We start from the raw sequence: 25,612 nt of genomic DNA, 5'->3' as shown, positions 1-25,612 counted from the left end.
TCTGTGTATCACTGGGGAACTAATACCAGACAGCGGACCTTGGTGGCGTATTGTGGGTTTCCCTGAGGCAGTGCAAGCAGTGTTGGTGGTTGTCGCTGACTGAGAAGGAGCAGGAAGCACAAATTTTGAAGCCCTGTGTCCTGGGCATAGTCCAGTACCCCACATGAGGAACGGGGGTGGGGGCTTCTCATGATGGGGAGGCTAACTAGCTTTAGTGTCTTATGGTTATCAGATAAAACTATAAACACTAAACACTTCAAAAACTCTTTACCAATAAACAGACGTAGATATGTTCACAGAAAAAGGAGAAAGCTGAAGCTTTGGACACTGGAGGTTCCAACCTGGACCCATGTGGAGCTGAGAAGAAACTGAAGAGGCCGTCAGTCTGCAACTCCTTTTATCTCCTCAGTCCGAGGCATGAGGTGAGCAAGTGTGCATGTGTAGACCAACGGACACGCTTTCAAACTTCTCTGGCCACATGGAGCGCGTGCATGCCCACAGTGGAATACACCGAGGGACCAGCACTCGAAGAAAGACTCTTTAGATAGACTATTAGGAATAACTTTTTGACAGTGAAGGTTATTAGTTGGTGAAATGGTCTCACAAAGGAAGCAGTGGCATCACTTGAAATATTTAAAATTAAACTATCCAAAAGCTCTTGCAAATGAATTGCAGGAACCAATTCTATTCTGGTTTGGTGGAATTTGAGAGGAGCCTGTGCTAGAGGAGATAGCAGGGATTTCCTGTCTAGGATTCTCTACAGCGAAGTCCTGCGTATTTGGTCTAAAAGTGAACTACAACTTGGTTCCAGTTGGGCTTGTCAAATGGTCTCATCTCATTAATGTAATTATGGTTCATTAAAGCAGATCCTCTTAGTTACCATAAAGACAATGGGTTAAAGAGAAATCTTACCCAATACTGTAATATTAAAGTTTAACTTGTTTTTTGGCTCTCGGATTTTGCACTGGAGGACTGCTCCTTTGCCTAAAAAGGAAAAGTAAAACACAGCATGAATGAGCTATAATTTACTGTTTCAGATTAAGAATCAAAATAACATAACAATTATAGATTAGAAGTGATAATGACAGCATCTAAATGATCTGCATCTGTGAGACATGCTCATCAGCAGTAACAGGGAGAAGAAAAAAAAAGGCCATCATTCTGCAAAATGTATTTGTAACTTCATGTGGGTCCATTTCTCCTTATTTTTCTGTATCCCATATTTTATTTTGGCATGTGTGGCTGATCTCCTCCCTCACTATTATCTTGACATCTACTGGGCCATAGCTATAGGCAATAGCTATCAGCAGCCAGACAACTTTTAACGTTAGAAAATGTCCTCCTAACTGCTAGTATAAAATGCTCCTGATGCAATGCTTTTAAATTACAATTTGCAAATCAGCTCAACTGTTGTTAAACAAAAGCCTTGGAAAGCAAATTTCCTGGTAAAGAAAAATGCCATTCATCACAATCACTGAAAAAATATGATATACATGATGTTATAAGTCTGGCTCATAGGAATAAATGGTATATCAGTTAATTAACTGGGCTAGGTCTTTTCCATGTCTAATTCCAGTTTCTATGATCCTTTATGGGTTGCTGAAAATCCAAGCAACATTTGGGGTCCTTTCTGCGGTTTTGCTTATATTAAGTATATATCCATCTATAGACATGCACTACATAAAAAATTCACACACTTTCCCTATCCACCAAATTCATTCTGCATACATATTTATATACAGGCACAGATTTTTTTATTTAATGATTAGATAAAACATATGACAAAAGGGGAGAAGACGAGGGACTTGACATACGAGAATAAGATTACTGGAAGCAGGAGAGGAGAAAGGTTGCTCCAGACAAAGGAGATGAAAGAAGGGGTGGAATCACAAGTGGGAGAAGTAGACAAAGGGAGTGGGGTGAGGAGGGCTGTGACAGACAAGCACAGGACTGTGGGCAGGAAGCTCTGAAGGTGAGAATGAGGAGTTTGAGTGTCTTGAGGAACATATGACTAGATAGAGCCCACATCTACCTGGTATGCTGCATGGGATTTACCCTCCTTTGAAGCAGACACCTTTTTAAGCCAAAGCAGGTCCACAGCATCTCCAGAAATAGTTAAGTGCCACTCCCTTTCATACATACAAAAGTGGGTCAAACAGAACCTATTATTTGAGAACACTTTCCCCAAACGCTAATGTCCAAATAAAATGGTTCCAGATTCAAGTTTCCCATCTCCACACTCATATTGTTCAACAATCCAGTCCTATTCATATTAGGACTTAGTTCTACCTTTTTAGGATCTTCAGGTTTTCCACCATCCTTTGTGGCTGGTTTTGTGGTGGCAGCTTCCTTTCCACTTTTGTCCTCTAATCCTGACACCTGTCATCAGAAACAAATTCACTTTCAAACAAAGAAAAAGAAGAGTTACCATCTTCCAGAATCAAATAGAATCTAGAATATTTGGGCTACATCCCTGTCTAAGTACTGAGAAGCCCTGTGGTCTGGCAGCAGAAAGGGCAGAGATAATGAAGCTGATCGTCTGGTGGCCTATTGTACTGGCTACGTGGCCAGATTCCATCTTCAGTACAAAGCAGGTGCACTGCACCTGAGAATCTGCCCTTCACTCCACAGACAGACAAACTATATTTTTATGGGACTTGAACCATTTATTTAGACATCATATCTTTAGATGCCTTACTGAAGATGTACGGTTCATGTTGTGTGTGCATGCTGAGGAAGAAAGGGTTTTGGAAAGATAAAGAAATAAGTTACTCTCATTTAGTTTTGTTGATTACTCAAGCAAAGAGTTTCTTTCTAGGATTAGGCTAACACTTGAATCAGATACAGTGTGAGAAAGGGTCAGGTTAAGGAAAAGGTTAAATGGGTCAGGGTACAGAGTCATAAAAATCGGTGCCAACAACGGCTAAGAGATCTGAGACAAGTCCAGAGAACAGCCCCAAACAACCACTCTTCTTGTCCTAGTGGAAAAAAATAAGTTTATTTGGAGGAGATGAACAGGATGCATTGTCAAGCAGTGAATGAGAACTAATAAATTAGTATTTACAGTTCAGGAATATATTTTATTTAATGTACTTAGCAAAGGTTGAACTCATGTAACAAAGGGAATTTTGTTGTTTATTCTCCTATCAATGCTGGGGAGTCCTGAGAAAAGTTCTCCATCACTGGAAAGAGAGATGTAGTTAAACCTTGTCGCTGTCTCCACCCCGAAGCCAGGAGGCGACCAGGCAGCTTCCTATTGTTCTGCTTTAGTCAGAGGGCCTCTCTGGAAACAGAATCACCTCCCTTTTTGGGAACTGTATCCTGCAGTTTAATAGAGCATTTCTTACTGGCAGCATGGAACAAACAAGAAATCACATGACAGAATCACAGAAAATGTTTGAAATGGGACATTACTGGTATGTGTCTCTCAGTAATTGGGTGTTTTACGTCTTAACCTTGAGAAAACCAGATAACTCACAGGGGTCGCTTGTGAACTGGCTCAGTTTCCAAGGAGGCCAGTAGAAGTTGCTGTGCTGGGCAGGAAAATTCATTTTTGACTGCTGGGAGGCCAGGCTGAGTCCAGACTCTCAGGTGGTCAAAATCCCAACCATATTTGCCTCTTCCCAGTTGAGAGTCCCCATTCCTCTCCCACACTGTGCTCCTAAAGTGACACCCTCCACTGCTGCCAGTTCCCAATTTGACCCCGAGGCTGGAAACAAGCAGGGGAAGTGGATCACATCAGGTGGCCAGGAGTGAGGCAGGGAAGAACTGGCATGGAGACAGTGCTGTGACTGTGGGAAGCCGGTGGAGAACGAAGGCTCTTCACCCACTCAGGTGATGCGATTTCTTCTGTCTGTGGGTGAGGGAGCTAGGGGTGGTTATTTGCAAATCGGAGCAAAGAAATTGATATAGGGGTTGACTAAATGAAGCCTAATTTAGCCAGCAGTGAGCAGTTCTAGAAAATCTAACAACACAGTTTGTGAAACTTAGCACTTAATATCCCCCAATCACCCCAGTGTGTTCTGGTCACGTCAAATGAGCTATTTAGAATGGATCCATTTTTCCAATGATACAAAAGGCCATGAGAGTGCTGTTTTGCTGGCTCAGCCCAAGTGGATTGAGGGGGACAGCAAGCATGAAGGAAGTTTGACATTCACAGTGCTTTTCTCCAATTCCAGATTTAGTCGCATATCAGCTCCCTCATCTCCCTCTATATTCTCCAGAGCAGCAGCATCCATTCCCAAAGATTTATCTATGGCACCATCTCTATGCTGCTGACTCCCAAACGTACCTCCCTACCACCCGCCTTTCCCATTCTGTGCAGTCTCACATCTCCACCTGCATCTTTGACCTTTCCAAGTGAATGTCCTACCACAGTCTCATACTCAATATGATACAAATTGACCTGTTCATTTTTCATCCCAAATCCTCTTCTTGCTTCTTCATCCCTGCTGTCAACTCCCTTATCCTCCCCAACAAATGGGCTGGCAATGTTGACGTTGTATTTGAATTCTCTCTCTCCCCTGCTCCCTCACACATCCAAGCTCTCTTCAGACTCTGTCAAGTCTGCCCTTCCATTAATACTTCTACGACACCTTCACTTTCCTCTTTGTTCCAACCTACCCCTAAGCCTTGGTCATTCTTGCAGTAATAAAGTCAAGATTTCTTCTCTCTGCCTCCCCGTTTCCTCTTGCCCCACCCCAGTCTATACAAATGCTGCTACTGAAATCCACCTTCCTCTCTTGTTGCTCTGAAAATTATTTCAATAGGATTTTTGTCTTCATAGAATAGAATCATAGAATATCAGGGCTGCAAGGAACCTCAGGAGGTCATCTAGTCCAACCCCCTGCTCAAAGCAGGGCCAATCCCCAATTTTTGCCCCAGATCCCTAAATGGCCCCCTCAAGGATTGAACTCACAACCCTGGGTTTAGCAGGCCAATGCTCAAACCACTGAGCTATCCCTCCCTCCTATCCTTCACTGTCAAGGCCACACCCAACTCCAGCCCTACTTATATATCTACTCTTATTTCCTCCTGATCTTCATCCAAGGAAGAAAACTGAAAAAACTGGGATCCCCTGGATAAGAACATAAGAATGACCATACCCATGGTCTAGCCCAGTATCCTTTCATATGACAATGGCCAGTGCCAGATTCTTCAGAGGGAAGGAACAGCACAAGGCAATTATGAAGTGATTTATTCCCCGTCATCCAGTCCTAGCTTCTGGCAGTCAGAGGTTTAGGGATACCCAGAGCATGGGGTTGCATCCCTGACAATCTTGGCTAATAGCCAATGATTTTATGAATTTATTGAGTTATTTTTTGAACCCAGTTAATTCTCACCCTTCTTCTAAAAGTATGTCAGACCAACAATGAAGCCTTGATAGTGTCCCTTTAAGTTACCCTCTCAAATGCTCTTATACGGGAGAGTGTAAGTCTAAACACAAACAGAGCCAAAACAAAGAAACGTAATGCAAACCTATGCCTGTGGCAGTCCTGCAAATACACTATTTTGCAAATCCTTTGGGAGAAAATGTCCTACCTTTGAGTCTTGTGGTGTGGCAGGAGTTTTTGCACAATTATCAAAGTCCCCTGATAGAGCAGCAATAGCTGCAGAGTTATCTGTAGGCTTCTGCAATAGAAACTATCATCAGTCATAAAGCATAGAATGCAAAAGGAGTCACAGATTGGACTCTAAAATGATCAACTAAAGCAAAAGACCAACCAACCAACCAAAAAAAAAAAAAATCCTTAGCACTTACGCCCAATCCATAAAGCTGTTCAGACAGCATAGTTCTGTTCCCAGTGTAGATACAGCTCCTTGAAATCACACGGCTGAAATTTTTAAAAATTGACTCCCAAATCCATATTTAAGGACCTAACCCAGTTTCTTCATTTTCAAAAAATGCTACTATTTTGAAATCAATAAGAGCTATTAATGCTCAGCACTTTTTGAAAGTGAGGCTACTTATTTAGGTTCTTAAATACTCTTTTAAGAACTCATTTTTGAAAATCTTGGTCCCCATGTTCTTATTACAGGTGAAGCTGGTAGGTCTGCCTACTTTTGATTGCCAGACTGTACATGCAGCCTTAATACTGGCATTTCTGAACTTTTCAGTACTTGACTTTACAAACTTAACATTCTTTTAATGTAGTTTTGTATGTGTAATATCTACATTATAAGAGTTGCCCATTTGAAAGTATTTACTCTCACTTAAATAAGCACAATATTTCGACATCTATTCAACAGCATTTTTGAGAATTTGCAATATACAGTGCTATTGAATCAAAGACAACATTGCTTAGAACACCATTCGATTCAAAGCACAGTCAGGAAGGGATCAGTGCAGAATAAACCTGTAATGACTTTTACCTTTGGTTCTTTGGGTTTCACATCCTCCTTTGCTGTTGGCTTTACTGGTTTACCCTTAAAAAGCAGATAGGATGAAATGGTTGCATTTATTATATAACCCTTAGTTTGAGCTGATGAATCAAACTGAAAGTAAAATAGGCTCTTACATTCTTCACTTGACAGTATTAGTTACTAGTCACAGTAATTTTATTTATGATGCTTTACTGTCCTATCTACTTCATAATCCATTTATTATACCTACACGGCCTCCTTCAACAGATTCTTGTGATCTCATGTTTTTCCCCTGCTTTAATGTCCCCCTGAAGACACTGCATCTCCCCTGTATCCTTCCAGTTGAAGAGAATTGGTTGGGATACACTTTGTCTGGCTCCAATTTGTTGAGCAAGATCTTTCACTCCCTTGGCATGGCAGTGATTCAGTAAAATGAGTGACAGCTTCACAAGACTTTATTCTTACAGGTTCCACAAAAACAACAGTATTTATGTAATGTTTTTCGTCCACGGATCTTACAATACTTTACTAAGATGAGAAGGGAATAATAGTCACAATGATTTTAAGGCCTAAGTTTTCAAGAGTGTCCACTAGTTTTGTGTGCCTTGTTTTTGGGTGCTCAACTTGAGACACCTTGGGCCTGATTTTCAGCCAGGTGGATCCCAGTACTTCCTGGCTGCATTGATCACTGATGGCTGGTTGAAGTGGCTTAACCATTCTGATTTTGATCAATGTAAAAGGAACAGTCCATTTTCTTTGCATCAGACACATAATGGTTTGGGGATTTATTCTCCCATCTTTGTTGTGGGGATTTATATAGGTAATGCCAATAGATATGAGTCACTCATGTAACTCCAATGGTTGCTCACACAACTCTACTGATGGGAAAACTGACTTGTTGCACTGTGTTAAGATGACTGAACTTAAATTCAGAATGCAGCCACTGAGGTACTTGGTCTGTTTACCTGCTCATCTGAATCCAGAATATGCCTGTAATCAGGAGGGATTGTATCATCTCTGTCCCCAAGTTTTTCGTGGTGTTCAGATTTAGCACGTTCCTAAGAATATGAAATAAACAACACTTACTGATCTCCTCCATTGGAATGATGGGGTCTAGTAAGAGTAATCTGTAATTTATTGCTTCTGTAATTGCATATCATACAATAGGTGACCCAAACTAACAGATATGCTAGGATGACTTTATTAAACAGAGAATTTTTTGAGTGGGAGGTCTTATAAAAGTACTTTTTTAGATAAACATTCTAGGAGAACAAACAACATTTTTATACACTAGAGTTGAGGCATCAGTGGAAATGTGTATACATTTGTTTAACCATGAACCCTGCATTGTGGGTATAAAGCTTGAAAAATTGTTGCCTCTCAACAGATATACCATTTTAATATGTTAAAAATCCCAAAATGACAACAGATACTATTTTCTTCAAATACATTTTCAGTTCTGCTTCTCAGCAAGATAACAACTCAACTGCTTACTAAGTGTTCAACACAGTATGCCACCACATTAGAACTCATCCACCTACTGCACTGGTTCAAACACAAGGTTAACATTCTTATAATGCCATTGCTTTGTGTTGCAGCTCCTCAGCCATGCTCAGAATGTAAAATGCAAGGTTCTTGTCAGCCAAATATCACAATTAAATGTCAGTGGTCTGTGTCTCTTATTAGTTAGGAAACAGTCAGTCAGAATTAGCTGCAGCCAGAGATGGTTTTAAACATAAATATGATTAAGATGAAGATGATTAAGATCACTATTTCTGAATGCAATATGAAAGAGGGAAGCATTCATTCTGCAATCAAATCTGTATGTTTTTGTTTAGGCTGCTTTATGTGGTATTTGATTAGATATATGTATATTCTTCAGCACATATTAAAAAATAACTAGCCATTTACAGTCAAAAAAAGGCAGTTACCTTTTTCCGTAACTGGTGTTCTTCGAGAGGTGTTGCTCACGTCCATTCAGCTTAGGTGTGTGTGTGTACTTGCCACATGCACCAGTGCTGGAAGTTTTTCCCCTCCACAGTATCCGTAAGGGACGGACTCTGGTGACCCCTGGAGTGGTGCGCACATTCCACAGTATAAGGGGAGCCAACGGCTCCACTTACCCTCTGTTCCTTCTTGCTGGAAATGCCAACAGCGGGGAAGGAGGGCAGGTTGTGGAATGGACATGAGCAACACGTCTCGAAGAACACCATTTATGGAAAAGGTAACTGTATTTTCTTCTTCGAGTGCTTGTTCATGTCCATTTCAACGTAGGTGACTCCCAACGTGACTCCCAAGCGGTACCCCAGGAGGTGGGTAGGAGTTCACAGATGTATAGATTGCAACATAGCTCCACTGAACCCAGCATCATCCTTGGCCTGCTGAGGGATGGCAAAGTGGGCTGTGAACGTGTGTACCAAGGACCACATCGTGGCTCGACAGATGTCCTGGGTTGGGAAATGTGCCAGGAAGGCCACCAAAGATGTCCGCGCTCTGGTCGAGTAGGTTCTGACGATCGGCGGCAGAGGGACTCCCACTAACTCATAGCAGGTCCGAATGCAAGAGGTGATCCAGTTAGAAATACAGATCCTATCAGCTGTAGAGATGAAAAGCTGAGTCGACTTACAGAAAGGCTTTGTCTGATCTAGGTAGAAAGCCAGGGCCCTTCTTACGTCCAAAGCGTGAACGCGCCTCTCTTCACTACTCTCCTGGGGCTTAGGGCAAAAGACTGGAAGGAAGATGTCCTGGCTCATGTGAAAAGTAGACACCACCTTGGGAAGGAAAGCTGGGTGGGGCCAGAACTGGACCTTGTCCTTATAGAAGGCCATGTATAGACTTACAGAAAGGCTTTGAGCAGGGAGTTGGACTAGATGACCTTCTGGGGTCCCTTCCAACCCTGATATTCTATGATTCTATGTACTGTGATTCTGAGGTCAGGGCTCGCAGCTTGGAGACTCACCTTGCTGATGTCACCACCACCAGGAAAGCTACCTTCCATGATAGGTGAGACAGTGAGCACGAGGCCAAAGGCTCAAAAGGCAGACCCATGAGCCTGCACAGAACCAAGCTGAGACCCCACTGAGGGGCCGGGGATCGAACTTCAGGAAAAAGCCTTCGAGGCCTCTGAGGAACCTGACAGTCATGTCATGGGAGAACACAGTCTGCCCCTTGATTGGTGATGAAAGGCAGAAATGGCTGCCAAATGCACCCTGATAGAGGAGTGCGCCAGTCCTTGGTTCCTCAAATGAAGCAGGTAGTCTAAGATCGACTGCACTGAAGAATGCGAAGGGGAGATGCCCTGTTTGACCGCCCAGCAAGAGAATCTCATCTACTTTGCCAGTCGAGGGCTTTCTACTCTTGAGGAGGATCTTCTGGACTCCTTCCGAACAGGCCCATTCCTCAGTGTTTAGCCACGCAACATCCACGCCATGAGGTGGAGTGACGTGAGGTTGGGGTGCAAGAGTTGACCGTGATCCTGTGACAGCAGATCTGGTCGGTTTGGCAGGGACCAGGGAGGGATCATTGACAAGCTTGATAGCATCCTGAACCAGTGCTGGCGAGGCCATGCCAGGGCGATTATGATAACCTGTGCCTTGTCCCTCTTGATTTTGGCTACGACCTTACTGATGAGCGGAATCAGAGAGAACACGTACATCAAGCTTCCTGTCCAGAGCAGGAGGAAGGCGTTGGAGAGGGAGCCCTTGCCCAGACCCCATCTGGAGCAAAACCTGTGGCACCCCCTGTTCTTCCTGGTGGCAAACAAATCCACTTGGGGAGTTCCCCACCTCTGGAAGATCATGCCGGCTACGACTGAGTGGAGCATCCACTCATGGTGAGAGGAGAAGTCCCTGCTTAGGTGATTTGCTAGCGTGTTCTTGGCACCTGGTAGGTGACACGCTTCTAGATGGATTCTGTGGTCGATGCAGAAGTCCCAGAGACGGAGTGCTTCTTGGCAAAGGGCCGAGGATTGTGCACCCACTTGTCTGTTGATGTAGAACATCGAGGCTGTCTTGTCCGTGAGGACTCTGACCACTCTGCCTGACAGGTGAGGGAGGAAGACTGCGCATGCTCTGCACGCCGCCCTGAGCTCTTTGACGTTTATGTTTAGCATCGACTCCTCTGGGGACGACATACCTTGGGTCTGGAGGGTGCCGAGGTGCGCCCCCCATCCGACGTTTCTGAAACCAACTCGACTTCGTGAGGGGTGCTGTCGATGGGGACTCCTACCAGGACTTTTCCGGGGTCGGTCCACGATCGCAGCGAGGTAAGTACAGTAAAGACCTTTTCCAGGTGGTCCCTGGACTGGGAGTAGACCACAGCCAGCCATAGCTGCAGGGGTCGCATCCAGAGCCTGGTGTGGCACACCACATATGCACACACTGCCATGTGACCTAGTATGCGGAGGGAAACGTGGAGACTTCCGCAATGAGGTCCACCAGTGCCCTGAATCTCTCCAGCAGCAGGAACGCCCTGGTGCAGGTCAAGTTGAGCACTGCTCCAATGGACTCTATCCTCTGTGCCGGAACTAACGTGGATTTTTTGTTGTTTACAAACAGGCTGAGGCAAAGGCAGGTGGCTAACAGCATTGTAACATGCCCTTTGGACCTGGAGCTGCCCTTGACTAGCCAGTCATTGAGGTATGGGTAGATCTGGATACCCCCATGTCGCAGGTAAGCAGCCACCACCGACATGTACTTGGTAAATACCTTCAGTGCTGTTGCTAGGCCAAATGGGAGGACCACAAACTGACAGTGGTTGGGACCTACCATAAACCGGAGGAAGCATCTGTGTCCCTCGAAGATGGTGATGTGGAAGTACGCAACTTTCAGATCGAGGGTGGTGTACCAGTCTCCCAGATCCAAGGAGGGGATGATGGAGGCCGGGAGACCATGCAGAACTTCAGCTTCACTAGGAAGTGGTTCAAGTTCCGCAGGTCCAGTATAGGTCGCAGACTGCCCTTGGCCTTTGGGATTAAAAAGTAACAGGAATAGAACCCCTTGTTCCTGCACTCTGGAGGCACAGCATCCACCACACCTAGCTGCAGTAACCCCTGTGCCTCCTGCACGAGGAGACTCTTGTGAGAAGGGTCCCTGAAGAGGGACGGGGAGGGAGCGCGGGATGGTGGGGTAGAAAGCAACTGAAGGGTGTAACCCCATGCCACCATATTGAGGACCCATAGGTCTGATGTTCTAGATGCCCACACAGGAAGGAAAGGAGAAAGACGGTGGGCAAAAAATAGGGGAGGGAGGGTCCTGGGAACAGTCCAGTAGGTCGCCGTTGGGAGTACCCTCAAAATGAGCACTTGCCCGCCTGCTTATTGCGGGTCAAGCTCGACTGAGAAGCCTGCGAAGGCTGTTTGCTAGGACGCTGCTTATAGCCTCTGGATTTCTTATGGGGAGGCTCCTGGTGAGGGTGGCTCCCCTGGCCCTGAGCCTGCTGCAGCTTATACTGCTTGCGGGCAGGGCTAGGAACATACAGGCCCAGTGTTTTAAGGGTTGTGTGGGAGACCTTTAGGCTGTAGAGCTTATGGTCCATCTGTTCCACAAACAGGGCTTGCTCATCGAAGAGAAGGTCTTGCATCGACTGCTGAGCCTCTGTGGACAAGCTTTCAGCGCTTTATAGCTTGTCACTTTATTACAAGCACTACAAATAGCTGTTCAGCGCATGGTGACGGCCGAGGCTATGGTTCAGCCGGCAGTGTCCGCCGCATCTGACGATGCCTGGAGTGTCGCCCTGACCACAGTCATGCCCTCCTCCAAGGAGGTCCTTCTTAGAAGCCTTAGGAAGAGAGCCCTCGAACTTGGCCATGGCATGACACATGTTAAAATCATAGCGTCCCAGGAGGGCTTGATGGTTGACCACCCTTGACTGGAGACTAGAAGATGAATAAACCTTATGCCCAAACTAGTCTAGTCTCTTGGAGTCTTTGTTCCTAGGGGTAGCCCCAAGTTGACCTTGTTGCTCCCTGTGGTTAACAGCTTCTACCACTAGGGAGTTGGGAGCAGGGTGGATGTACAGGTACTCGTGGCCTTTGGATGGCACAAAGTACTTGCACTCAGTCCTCTTGGAGATGGGTGGCAGGGAGGAGGGATTAATGACCACAGAGCATTAATGAACTTAGAGACCCCAGCATGAAAGGGCAGCGCCACCCTGGTCAGTGCTGTGGAGCAGAGCACATCAAAGAGAGAGTCCAAAGGTGCCTCTAGCTCCTCTGCCTGAAGACCCAGGTTGGCAGCAACCCTCTTCAGTAGTTCTTGGTGCACTTTAGCGTCATCCGGAGAAACTGGGGGAGGGGGGTCTCGCTATACACTTGTCTGGTGATAACGAGGAAGATGCTGGTGCTGTAGGGTCCTCCACAACCATTGGTGGTCCAGTGGCTTGTTCCCTCTTTGACCTGCGGGATCCTCGCACCCGAAGCTGGTCTCTCTGACACTCCAGAAACCGAGCGGGCAGCCTGGGAAGGCTGGGTGAACCCACATGGGTTCCAGGGGTACTATGGCACTAGCCACTGTGCCTGACGCCGTGGGGCCAGTTTCAGTGCTGACAGCATACCCGGTACTGGAGCTTGACCCACCGTCAGGGAACCTCGCTCTGAACCGAGGCTGGATCCTGAGCAGTCACTCCCAGGTGACCAGGACAGAGCAAACCGGTAGCTCTGTCCCAACCGGTGCCGGTCACTCCGCCTAGAGTCCGATCTGGAACGGGGTCTTAGGACGCTCAACGGATCCATGACGGCTTGGAGCCAGTGATCTATGTCTCACACTTGATGAGCGGTACCGGAATGAGGAGAGGGACCAGGAGTCGGAACGGGCCTGATGCTGGGAAGCGCCCACACGCAGCGATGCCCTCCCAGGGGATTGCTGACGGTCTGAGGAATGGTAACGTCGATCCCTCAACGGGTCCATGGAGAGGTACCGCAGTCTTGGAAATACTGGGTGCCGGGACCAGAACTCCTGCCGGGGGGTGCATGCCTCCAAAGGTCTGTGCCCAGTAGCCGGCGAGCTGCACCTAGAGCCTCTCTGCCAGTGCCCAAATGGGGCTGCGCTGCATCTGCCTATCTCGGACAGATGCGTGGTGGCTACGGGAGGGCAAGCGCTGGCAGGATGTCCCCTGCAACAGTGCCACTGAGGTGGAGACCAAAGCAGTCTGAACGCAGGTTTACCCCGTGACTGGGGAACTGCAGGAGCCGTGTAGGCGGCACTGGGAGGGACATGATCCCTTGTGCCATCTGCAGGGCCTCTTCACATTGGTGAAGAGTTGCCTGGCACGGGACCTTGCTCACACCCAGTTTTATCCTTTCCCTTGCAGGAGGTTGGAGACCAGCCTCGCCCCACCTTCTTCAGCTTCTTGGTCGGAACCACGAATGGGGACCAGTGCCGGCCAGCGGAGGGTCCCCATGGGGCCGGGGTGAGGGCCAACTCCACAAGGAGTGCTCTTAAATGAATATAGTGCTCCTTCTTAGTCCTTGGCTTGAAGGACTTGCAAATTTTGCACTTCTCACTAATGTGCCCTTCGTCCAAGCAACACAGACAACTGCTGTGTGAATCACTAACAGGCATGGGGCTCTTGCAGTGACTGCAGGGCTTAAAGCCTGGGGACCAGGGCATGCCCCATCCGAGGCAAAGTCCCATTCGGGGCCTATGAAGTCTCGAACTATAGCTAAGCGATTTATAAACACTAACAGAAAATTATATGCACTACAATACAAGAAATAACTAGTTTGTACGAACGAGCAGCAACAGCACTAGCTGAAGCAGCAACAGTTCCAGCATTGTCACTAAGGGTGGGGGGCACCAGCGGTGCCCTATATACTGCAGCACATGTGCGCCACTCCAGGGGGCACCGGAGCTGATCCCCTATAGATACTGCTGAGGGAAAAAGCTTCTGGCACCAGTGCATGTGGTGAACACACACACCTAAGCTGAATGGACATGAGCAAGCACTCGAAGAAGAATTTAGAGAATTCTCTTTTTTACTGGAAAACAAAGCATCATAATTTGTTATAAACATTTTCTGTGTTAAAAAAAAAAAAAAAGGTATAGCAGTTAACATGTGTGTACTGTACTGTGATGCAGAGATACCAAGTTTTGGGCTTGATGATTAACACATGCAAATTATCTCCAGCCCAGGGCTCATGCTGTCACTTGCCAACATTCAAAATATAATTAATCTATTACATCAATTCTTAGTTTGTTGGACACCCTTTGGGGCAATTTATTGCAGGATATTTAATATCACTGTATACAGTACTTTCTTTACAAAATTATTTAAAAATTAGAGACCAAATTCTGAACTTATTTTTAACCTGTACAATCTTACTGGTGTCAGTGGCATTCCAGTGAGTGTATAATTTGGTCTTGTCTAATGTGTCAAAAACACTAATTGTTTTGAGCTGCTAAGAGGGAAAGCTAAGACTTTAAGCCAGGGCTCCTTCAAAATGTTGACATTCTGAATTAAAGGCTACAGGAGGTAGAGAACAGAACTGAAGATACCAGAGAGGAACTGATTAACATACAACCTAATTGGCCAAGAATATCAGGAACTGCAACATCCTGAAAAATCTGGGAGTTTAGGCTGATAGCTGCAGAGCAGCAGTTTTCAAACTTTTTGAGCTGAGCCCCCGCTTTGAGTTGCATCACCCCAAACCAGACAAAAAGAGGTGAGTTAGGGGGTGGAAGGGGCACTCCCTCCCCAAGTCCCGCTGACCTGAAGCCCAAGCCATCTGGTGTCACCACTAACTCCCCTGAGTGTTCCTGTGCACCCCACTATGGGGGTGCGCCCCACTAAGGGGGCATGCCCCACAGTTTTAAAACCTCTGCTGTAGAGTGTGCAAACATATGGACAAAGTCAGTTTGGCAACTTCTTAGGCTGCTAAAGGTTATAAACTTTGCAGCAAAAAAATAAAATAAAAAAAAACTGTACCATGGGCCTACTTCTTCCCCAGTGAAATCAATGGCAAATCTTTCATTGACTTCAGTGTTTCAGGTTTGGGCCTTTAATCCCTGCAGTTGGGAGCAGAATTTTCCACTATTTTCTACTAATAACCTTTAGCCAACCAAAGAAATGGCAGGAAGAGCATTGAAGAATACAACACTCTATATCTAAAGAGTTGGTACAATGTAAAGTCTCAACAAGTGTATGTGCGGGTAGGCTTGAGCACACACATCTGAAAAGAAACCCCAGTAGAACATGAATTTCAAGAATATTATTAACACTCTATTAGTTTACTCTGTGATGTGTAATGTGATAAAACTCAATTTAACAACAGGTGATCTAAGTCATTTAAGAAATGAAGATTAGAGAAGAATCTGAAATTTAATCACAGAAATGATTGCACAGGTACTGGGATTAAAAACTTTTGATTTTTTTCTACAACATACTTCAGTTTCTAATTGTTTTCAATTGTCTGGGATGGCATCAAGTAATTATGTATTCATCACAGAACTTAAAAAGAATCTGAACATGACTACCCTGGTATTTAAATCTTTTAGATTGAAAATATGAAATGAACTGGTTAATTAAGCATGTAACTTCTTCAATAAAAACTGCATAAATTAAGCATAGCATACAGGCATGCTTTATCTTCACTAAAATTATTCTTGTGCTTGAAAATGATGTACCATGTTCTATTCTATGTAAAATAAATACATTAAAAATAGACAAGGCAGATGTTCCCTTTCTTTTTGGTGGTACAAGTTGAGAATATTTTACTACCTTTACTTTATCCACAACTGGTTTGTTTTCATCAGGATCAGGTTCTCTTTGTCCCAGTGAAGCAGACAGAAGGTCTAGGGCATTGTCTTGCTCTTTCCCACCCTAGCAAAATGTAAATATATTCAAGAAAACATATGTCACAAAAAAAATCTTCATTTAAACAAGGTATAATAAACACTAACTAACTTTATCCAACACAAAGTCTACTCTGCCTTTGAAATACCATAAATAAAACTAATTGCAATGTAGTGACAACAATTGGAAAATTATTGGCTGTTCAGAGTGAAGGGAAAAGATCACTTAGAATAGGCAAGCGGAGTAGAGATTTCTTTGGCATTCTTCTGCTACAAGCAAACCAATTCTAATTTAGGAAAACGTCTACACTAGAAACAGTTTTAAAATGGATCATCTTAACAAACGTGCTACCTCATTCTGCCAATGGTACGACTACACAGCAATAAAAAACCTGCAGCACCGAGGCTCAGGCTCAGGCTGCGGGGCTAAAGGTGTAGTGCAGTGTAGGTATTCAGGTCACAAGGAGTGGGGGAGGGAGGGTCTCAGACTCTGGCTGGAGCCCAACCCCAAACGTTTACACTGCATTTTTCAGCCCAAGACCTACGAGCCCAAGTCAGGGGACCCAGGCCATCCACATTTGTGCTCCAGGTCTTTCACTGCTGTGTAGTCGTACCATTGGCAGAATGAGGTAGTAAATGTTTGTTAAGATGATCCATTTTAAAACTGTTTCTAGTGTAGATGTTTTCCTACATTGGAATTGGTTTGCTTGTAGCAGAAGAATGCCAAAAGCAGGGCTGGCTCCAGGATTTTGGCCACCTCAAGCAAAAACATTTTTGGCCACCCACGCTTTTTTTTCGTGCCTCCTCACCCCGTCCCTTCCCAACCCTTTCCCCAAATCCCCAGCCCCGCCCCCTCCCCCTTGCTTCCTGCGGCTGTCCCCACCCCTCAACCCCTCGCCTTAGCTCAGCTCCGCTCCGCCTGCTCCCCTGAACACGCCGCCGCTCCGCTTCTCTCCCCTCCCTCTCAGGCGAGGGAGAGGCAGTGAGTTCAGGGGAGCAGGCAGAGCGGAGGTGAGCGAGGATGTGGGGGGGAGCGCAGGAAGTAACGGGGGGGGGGAGGAACCACTCCCCACCCCAGCTCACCTCCGCTCCACCACCACCGCTTCCCCTGAGTGCGCCGCCGCTCGGCTTCTCCTCCCTCCCTCCCAGGCTTGCCACATGAAACCTGGGGCGGGGGGGGGGGAGAAGCGGAGTGGCGGTGGCGCGCTCAGGGGAGCATGTGGAGGGGAGGCGAGCTGGGGCAGCGGGGGCACATTTCTAGGGGCGGCATTCCGGCGCTGGCCATGCCGCCCCTAGAAATGTGCCACCCCAAGCACCTGCTTGTTTTGCTGGTGCCTAGAGCCGGCCCTGGCCAAAAGGTAGCTGCTAAGCAAGTGCCAGTTGCCCAAGTTAAAATTCCCTGGCTGTATAATGTTTCCATTAACATTTGAAAGGTTTTTTCCTTCCAGAAAGTGCTGTCTTTTGCTTATACGCTTAGGTTTTACCTACTGAAAACTTTAGCTTCTCCAGTTAAATTTCTTTTGTTAACAAAATGTGAGCCACAGGAGTTTCTCCAATGAACAGAAGTGGGAGCTTTCACTACATCAGCCAAGGAAGGAGTTGGGGATATGTAAGAGCACTGCTTACCTTAGCCAAGGAAAGCCAAGCAGCACACTTCCCCCATTAACCCTTACTTTTCCTGCTGTTCCTGTAGAAGTGCTTGGTCATGATGACACTATACTATTCTACTTTTACTTGCATTTTTTGCCTCAACCCGGCCTGCAGAGGTCTCACAAAAATCACAGAACCACATGGCCCTGCAAAGGTACACCATGGGGATCTAGCCTGTATTTTTATTTAGCTGACCAAACACAGGGTTAAATTCTGGCAGACATAAGAGGGGAAAAAAGTGTAACAGGCGCCAAAATTGCACACATACACACTGCAAAAAACTAATATGAATGTATGCTTCTATTCTGGCCAAGACCAGTCCCCCTCACAGATCAATTATAAAAATTTATTCCAACTCAGAGCTGAAAGGGGGCTATTCATACAGACTGTTGCTGGGTCTTGCGTGAACATGTCCACATACAAAATCACAGCCCACAACTCCTAGGCCACATCTTGTTATGCCTTCCATGTTTCTGGAGGAACCAGAAAAGGGATGGACAACTTACAGCCTTCATTCCTGGTGCTAGCCAGGAGGTTTCTGGAATGGGCATATATGTAACATAAGCAAAAATCTGGGCCACAGTGCAAAACTGTATACAAAATGCAGAAGCCTAGAATTCTTTTCCAGAGAAAAATCTATCTTCTTAATAGCCAGTTTCAATAGTAAAGGATTCAACTTTACAACAAGCTCCACCATTAAGAACTACTCTAAAGAGATCTCCTGCTTCCTTCCTCTAACAGGTTTTAGTATGAACATCATCATCAACAATGCATGCTGCTTACTGGGGTAGCAGCTGGAGGAGCTGCTGAGTGCACTGCAGAAGCTGTAGTGGAGGCAACAACTTCTTCAGAGGCAGCTGGAGAAGATTTAACAGCTGTGGATTTCTAAAATAAAAAACATTGTTACCAGTGTATATAATACTATGAACATACATAGGAAATCCCCAGTTTATGGGACGCACAACTGTTTTATTTTCATCCTGTACCGTGCTCATCTGGGATTTGACTCTTCTAACATACTGTATCTATTTCAGACTAATTTAATCCCCAGCCCCCACCCACATTAGAGGGTATAACAGTTCTCGAGAAGTCATTTAAACTTGTTTCTTCTACATTCCATACCTCAGAGATTTCAATGGGTCTAGGAATTCACCCCATGTGTCTAAATCCCCTAGATTGCTTTGAAAAGTCTCAATGATTGCGTGTTACCTATGCAATCAACTGTTAAATTAGACACAACAATAAAACACACCCGATTTTTCATCATTTAAGACAGCCTGGGCCTGTTTTTTTCCTTCTACTTTACTATAAAAATAATGGAAAATCTAGTTGTTTAAATAACTTGAATATAAAACAGAATAATACAGATTAAGTAAATTCCGAGATCTTACGTTAGGTGTAGCTAGTGGTGCAGACTGTAATGTTGCTGGGGAACTGGCAAATCCCTCTGACAAAGCATCCAAGAGCTCACTTTCACTCATGGGCTACAATTAAAAAGAAGTGACACCAGGTTTTTTATCCTTTTTGTTTGAAATCTGTTGATTGCTCTGATTATACTGCATAATTTAGAGAGTCAGAATACGGCTAAAAGCTTAGAGAATAGGAAATCTTTTCCTTCTCTGTTTAATGAACAACAAATGGAAAACTGAAAGACTTTCTGAATATTTACTCACTGACCTGGGGTTTTTCTTTAGATTTTGGCAAGAGTGGTTTTCCATCCTTATCCTACAGAGAAAACACGATTTAACAAAGTAGTTCTCTATGACCACGAAACACAAGTCTTTTGGTAAAAGTGGTTAAAAATACACAAAATGTTATTACACTGCCTCTCTTCCCTTCCCTCCCCCCCATTTTTTTTTTTTTTTTAAATAAAAACAGCCATTGGTTAGGCTTTTGGCATAAATAGAGTTTCAGGAATTTAAAATATAGTTCTGCTCTGAAAGAGACTCCAAAAATGTCACTGTGAGCTTCCATGCTTGCTGTCTCTCCACTGCCATATCAAATATGCTCAGTTTGCAAATGAAAGCCTAACTTGAAGCCCTGCATAATCACTCCAGAATTTAGGGTCAAGAGGGGAATTTCCTTCTAACACATCAGTATCAGCAACAAAGGGTTCTGCAGGCCTCAGTTATGCCTGTGCAACCCTACTACCATCCGATTATGCCCTTGGTGACATTTGCAAAAATCCCATCAGCTTCACTGGGTAACAGCGACTAACTGGAATTTAATAATTATTCTTTAGAAGCACAAATAGTAAATAATCCAATTCACCCCTCTCAGCCTGAATTATTCACATTTGGGTGCATAAAGCTAAACCACCTCTACCCGTATTTAGATATCTAAATAAAAGTTGCCTAGTATTCAGATATGTTGATGAACCACAAATTACAATGAAGTCAATCATTATGTATTACTGTAGTGCCTGAAGCAACCAACATCCAAGCATGAGGAAAGGAGTGCAAAGAATACAGGAACATATTAAAAGGAATTACCTTTGCCTCTATTAATCTGTACTCAGGAGGGATTGTTTCTTCATCTTCACCCAGTTTTTCTCGTTCTTCTTGTTTGGCTTTCTCCTAAGGGGAAAAACAAAGGTAGAACATCTCTCACCAGAAATGTCACGAGGCCTTAGGTACTGCATGTGAGCAAGTTTTTGACTCTCTTTCAGTACAGCACCATTGGAGGCAGATGTTCCCTTGCAAATGCAGTTTAATTATCAGGCAAAATCTCATGCTTTCTTCTGATGAGCCTTAAATCTGACTCGCCACTCACTACTTCAATATAAAATGAGGAGTAATTCCATTCATTTTAATAGCATTATATTTGGTATAAAACTGATAAAAGTAAATATGAGAGTAAGTAAGTATAAACCAACAACAATAAAAACACCCATGGGCCTGGATTCTGTTCTCTGTATGAAACACACTGACAGCTCCCCGATCCAGGGCTGCAAGGTAAGGCTGCACAGGGGCAGGATTAGGCCTAGGGAAGCAGGGATTGGGAAGGTAGCTGGGGCAGAAGGCAGCAGAGCCAACTTTCTGCTGCCCGAGGCTTCCCATGAGCCAGGGTAATTCTCCACCAGCTATCTTTGGCTGCTTTAAGTAACACCTGACCCAGAGGTCATAAGATTTTACAGGTTTTTAAGGTTGACAGAAAAATTGTGAAGATGTCCAACATTTCATAAAACAGAGTGAAAGATCCTTCTAATAATATATTGAACCCTGTTGTTTCAATCATAGCACACCTTTACAAACAAATGTAGCTATACATTTCATTTCTTCCTTTGTCTTTATGTTCAAAAGAAGGAGGAAAAATGTATTTAAATAATAAACCAGCACAATAACTAAAGTTTGGTTCCTTTTAAGGGACTAATTGATTTTTTTGTTGTTGCTATTTTTAATACACACTTTACTTCTACTTTAGCTTAGTTTTTAAGACACTAAACAATGCATTTTCCAGGAACTGCGTGAATGTAGAAAGGATACTGTGTTACCAAATACTTCATTCTTAAGGTATGTATGCATGCTAAAATGAATTAAAAAAAAATCACTTATAAATCACTCTGCACTAATTTATTATAATAATTTTGTGAAACTACCTCCAAGTAGCACCCTGGAACCAGCATATTCACCATTATGATATGTTTTGTACAAGTATGCCTTGTGAGGTATCATTTTAAAAGTCTTAATCTGTTAAACATTTATATCATGTTGAATTGTATGTACTATCATTGTATGTGAAGTTAGGAAGTATTGCTCTATGTGCTACTGAAATATGTTTCAGAGTAGCAGCCGTGTTGGTCTGTATTCACAAAAAGAAAAGGAGTACTTGTGGCACCTTAGAGACTAACCAATTTATTTGAGCATAAGCTTTTGTGAGCTACAGCTCACGGCATCCGATGAAGTGAGCTGTAGCTCACGAAAGCTTATGTGCAAATAAATTGGTTAGTCTCTAAGGTGCCACAAGTACTCCTTTTCTTTTTGAAATATGTTGTGAGGTTGGGAAATGCCCACAGCCAGCCTTTCAGTTGCAACAAAGGAGGTCAGACAGGTGTTGATGGCCCATCAAAAAGAATCCACTCTCCCGGGGACTCTTCAGAGAAGGCAAGTACACATGGCGGACTAACCCACATCACAGCAAGGATCTTTCTAGCAGCTGAAAGAAAGTATAAAAGAGGGGCAGTGACATCATCATAATGAAAGAAATACCAAACCATGATCTTGTCCTGGTTATGGGAGATTTTAATTCCCAGATCAGAAATGAAAGAAGAGGTTGGAAAACCATCATCGGCCCACATACAACTGGAACGACAACAGACAATGGCACAAGACTTCTTGAATTTTGTGCCGAAAACAATCTTAGCATCTGCAATTCTTTCTTCCAACATAAAAACATACCCAAAAAGACATGGATTTCACCAAATGGCCATACACAAAACGAGATTGACTGTATCTGTGTTAGTCAGAGGTGGAAAACTTCACTGTTAGACACAAGTAGAAGAGCAGATATAGGGAGTGATCACTATTTGCTGAAAGCAAACATCAAATTGAAGTTTAAAGCGCTTAAAAAGAAAGAACACAGACCCAGATTATTTAATACACAGAAACTAAATGATTGCAGGATACGAAAAGAGTACCAGATAGAGGTCAAAAATAGGTTTGAGGCCCTTAAAGATCTTGAAGAAAACAAAGTGGAAAAATACTGGGGACTTTTCAAAACAGCTATACTAGAAGCAGCTGAAAAGATAATTGGTAGAAAGAGAGGAAGCAATAAAGAAAAGTGGATCTCAGAAGAAACATGGAAAATTATAGACAAAAGAAGAAAATAAAAGGCTCTAGTACTACAACAGGTGACTGAAGAAACAAAACAAAACCACAGGAATCTTGACAAAGCAGTAAAGAAACAATGCAAAAAAGATAAGCGAAATTGGATAGAAAATAAGGCTAGTGAAGCTGAAGAAGCAGGGGAAAGAAATGATACAAGAACAGACTACACGATCCTGAAACAGCGAACACAATATGGATCAAAATTCAGAAGTGTCCCAGTGAAAGGGAAACAAGGAGAAATTTTGAAACACAGGAGCAACAAGAAAATAGATGGATGGAACACTTCGAAGAAGTGCTAAACCAACCAGAACAAATTACAAGACTGGAATTTAACCATGATAAACCATTAGACCTAGATATAGATGTATCTGAGGTAAATATCCAAGTAGTAAAAAAAAAAAAAAAAAAAAAATGGCAGAAGCTGAAAAACAACAAAGCACCTGGGTTTAGACAGTATTCATCCTGAGATGCTTAAAAATGGAGGTGAAGACGTGGAATCAGTCATCTGTTCACTGTGCAACAAAATATGGAGGGAGGAGAAGGTGCCGGACGAATGGACCGTCAGTATCATAATCAAGTTACCAAAGAAAGGTGATCTAAACAATTGCTTAGATTGGAGGGGAGTAACACTTCTATCTGTCAAAGGTAAAGTATTAGCAGCAGTCCTTCTGAACAGAATGAAAGGAAAGATGGATACCATCCTACGTGAACAACAATCTGGATTTAGACAAGGGAGATCGTGCACAGACACTATTTTCACCATGAGACGGATTATTGAGAACACAATTGCAGTCTTGTCATCAATTTTGTGGACTTTCAAGACATTTGATAGTGTAAACCAGGGATCGGCAACTTTTGGCGAGCGGCCTGCCAGGGAAAGCCCGAGGCGGGCCGGGCCGGTTTGTTTACCTGCTGTGTCCGCAGGTTCAGCCGATCGCAGCTCCCACTGGCCGTGGTTTACCGCTCCATGGCAATGGGGGCTGCGGGCAGCGGCACAGGCCGAGGGCTGTGCTGGCTGCCCTTCCTGCAGCCCCCTTTGGTCTGAGATGGCAAACCACGGCCAGTGAGAGCTGCGATCAGCTGAACCTGCGAACATGGTAGGTAAACAAACCACCCCAGCCCACCAGGAGCTTTCTCTGGCGTGCCAAAGGTTGCCGATGCCTGCTGTAAACAGAGAAACAACATGGAAAATTGTGGAACAATATGGAATTCTAACAAAATTAACTAACATTATGAAGGCATTCTATGCCAACTCAAAATGCTGCATTAAAATGGAAGATGGATTGAGCAAGCCATTCGGCATCAAGACAGCCAAAAGGCAGGGGCGAATCCTGTCTTTTTTTATGTTTATGCTAGTCATCAACTATGGATTAAAACTCTGCAATAGTGATACATATGGCCTAAAATGGAACAATTCAAGGCTATTTGATCTAGACTTTGCTAATGACATCGCTCTTATCAATGAGGATGCCAACAGTGAAATGACGTGAAACCTGACTTCATGTGTTCAATGCACAAACCAAGTAAACGAAGTAATGGAGAAGATAGGTTTGAGATACAATGCAAAGAAATGTAAAGGCATGTTAATGGGGAATATAGAGACTGAACTCAGAACTGAAGAAGAGAAACGGGAGAAAGCGGTATCTTGTAAGTACCATCAGCCAAGATGGTACTAGTTCCAAGGAAATAAGAAGAAGAATCGGGAAGGCAAACACTGCATTTGGAAGACTCAAAAACATCTGGCAACTCAAAAACATCTCTCTCAAGACAAAACTGAACAAGTACAAAGCAATTGTTATGGTCAGCAGTGAGACATGGCAACTTACCAAGAAAGAGACACAAAAGCTGGATGCATTTCATCACCAATGTCTGAGAAGAATATTGGGAATAACATACAGAGATAGGAAGACGAATGAAGAAGTCAGAAAAACGACTGGACAAGGCACCCTCTCACAAATAATCTACAAAAGAAGACATCAGTGGTTGGGACATGTGCTGAGAATGGAAAAAGAATGCTTACCAAATACCGCCCTTGAATGGAAGCCAGAAAATGCAAGAAGAAAGAGAGGAAGACCACAAATAACATGGAAACGAACAGTTCTGAATGACATCAAGCACCTCAACATGAAATGGGAAGATTTGCATAGAAGGGCAGTTGACAGGCAAGGATGGAAAATGTGTTAGCCCAATATGCAGCAAAGCACAGGATGGACTAAGGTAAGGACATCATCACTTGGCCTCTTTCACCCCACATCTCAACACCTGAAAGTTCATCTGGAAGACACTGACTTTGAACTAGGGAGACTGGACCCTCTTTCAGCCTGGGACCAGTCTGTGTACTGAGGAACTGTAAGCTGCTTGTGCTATCTAGGGTCAGAGATGGATTCAGACCTTGCTTAGTCTGTTTAAATTAGAATTAAGACTGAAAATTTAGTTTTATTTCTTAGGTAACCAACTTTGATCTCTATGCCTGCTACTTATAATCACTTAATATCTATCTTTCTGTAGTTAATATATCTGTTTTATATTTTACCTAAAACTGTGGTTTTGGTTCAAATACTTGGGGAATCTCAGCTCAGGTTACAAAGGCTGGTGCTTGTCCACTTTCCTATGAAGATGTGGTGAACTTAATGAGTTTGCACTGTCCAAGGGACCCTTGAGCAGTGCAAGACAGTATACTTTTGGGGTGTAAGGCTCCGAAACTGGGGGGAATTGGCTGAAGCCTCTCTATTGATGGTTCATTAGTGGCTGGGAGATCATTCATGTAACACAGTTGGGCATGTCTCTGCCTGTGGATGGCTGTGTAAGTGCAGTGGCTGTCAGAGACTTGTTGCTGAACATCAGCACCACAGTGTGACAGACAGCCCTTGATGGGTTTGGAAGTTTCAGCAGTCCCACAGTCCAGGTTGCACCCCAAGGATCTCTTCACAAGTTTCTAAACTGAATTCCCTCTATTGGTTTAAACGGGAAGTTCCGCTTAAAAAT

The 25,612-nt window shown here is 44.1% G+C and overlaps 1 protein-coding gene across 9 annotated transcripts in view; it reads right to left on the bottom strand.

Annotated features, from left to right (window-relative positions):
• Nucleotides 1-25,612, bottom strand: part of CAST (calpastatin) — a 114,093-nt gene that overhangs the window by 3,532 nt on the left and 84,949 nt on the right. For all 9 annotated transcript variants that reach the window (XM_073344562.1, XM_073344560.1, XM_073344563.1 and 6 more), the window contains 10 exons: nt 20,294-20,377; nt 19,479-19,526; nt 19,193-19,285; nt 18,585-18,686; nt 16,078-16,179; nt 7,329-7,421; nt 6,373-6,426; nt 5,542-5,631; nt 2,290-2,379; nt 913-984 (listed from right to left, as the gene is read on the bottom strand). In XM_073344562.1, coding sequence (XP_073200663.1) covers nt 934-984; nt 2,290-2,379; nt 5,542-5,631; nt 6,373-6,426; nt 7,329-7,421; nt 16,078-16,179; nt 18,585-18,686; nt 19,193-19,285; nt 19,479-19,526; nt 20,294-20,377 — 807 coding nt within the window. In that variant the 3' untranslated portion in view covers nt 913-933. The remainder of the gene's footprint in view (nt 1-912; nt 985-2,289; nt 2,380-5,541; nt 5,632-6,372; nt 6,427-7,328; nt 7,422-16,077; nt 16,180-18,584; nt 18,687-19,192; nt 19,286-19,478; nt 19,527-20,293; nt 20,378-25,612) is intronic.

This window comes from Lepidochelys kempii, chromosome 5, assembly GCF_965140265.1.
Source record: "Lepidochelys kempii isolate rLepKem1 chromosome 5, rLepKem1.hap2, whole genome shotgun sequence".
Classification (NCBI taxonomy): domain Eukaryota; kingdom Metazoa; phylum Chordata; order Testudines; family Cheloniidae; genus Lepidochelys; species Lepidochelys kempii.
This window is presented reverse-complemented; position numbering and strand designations above follow the sequence as displayed.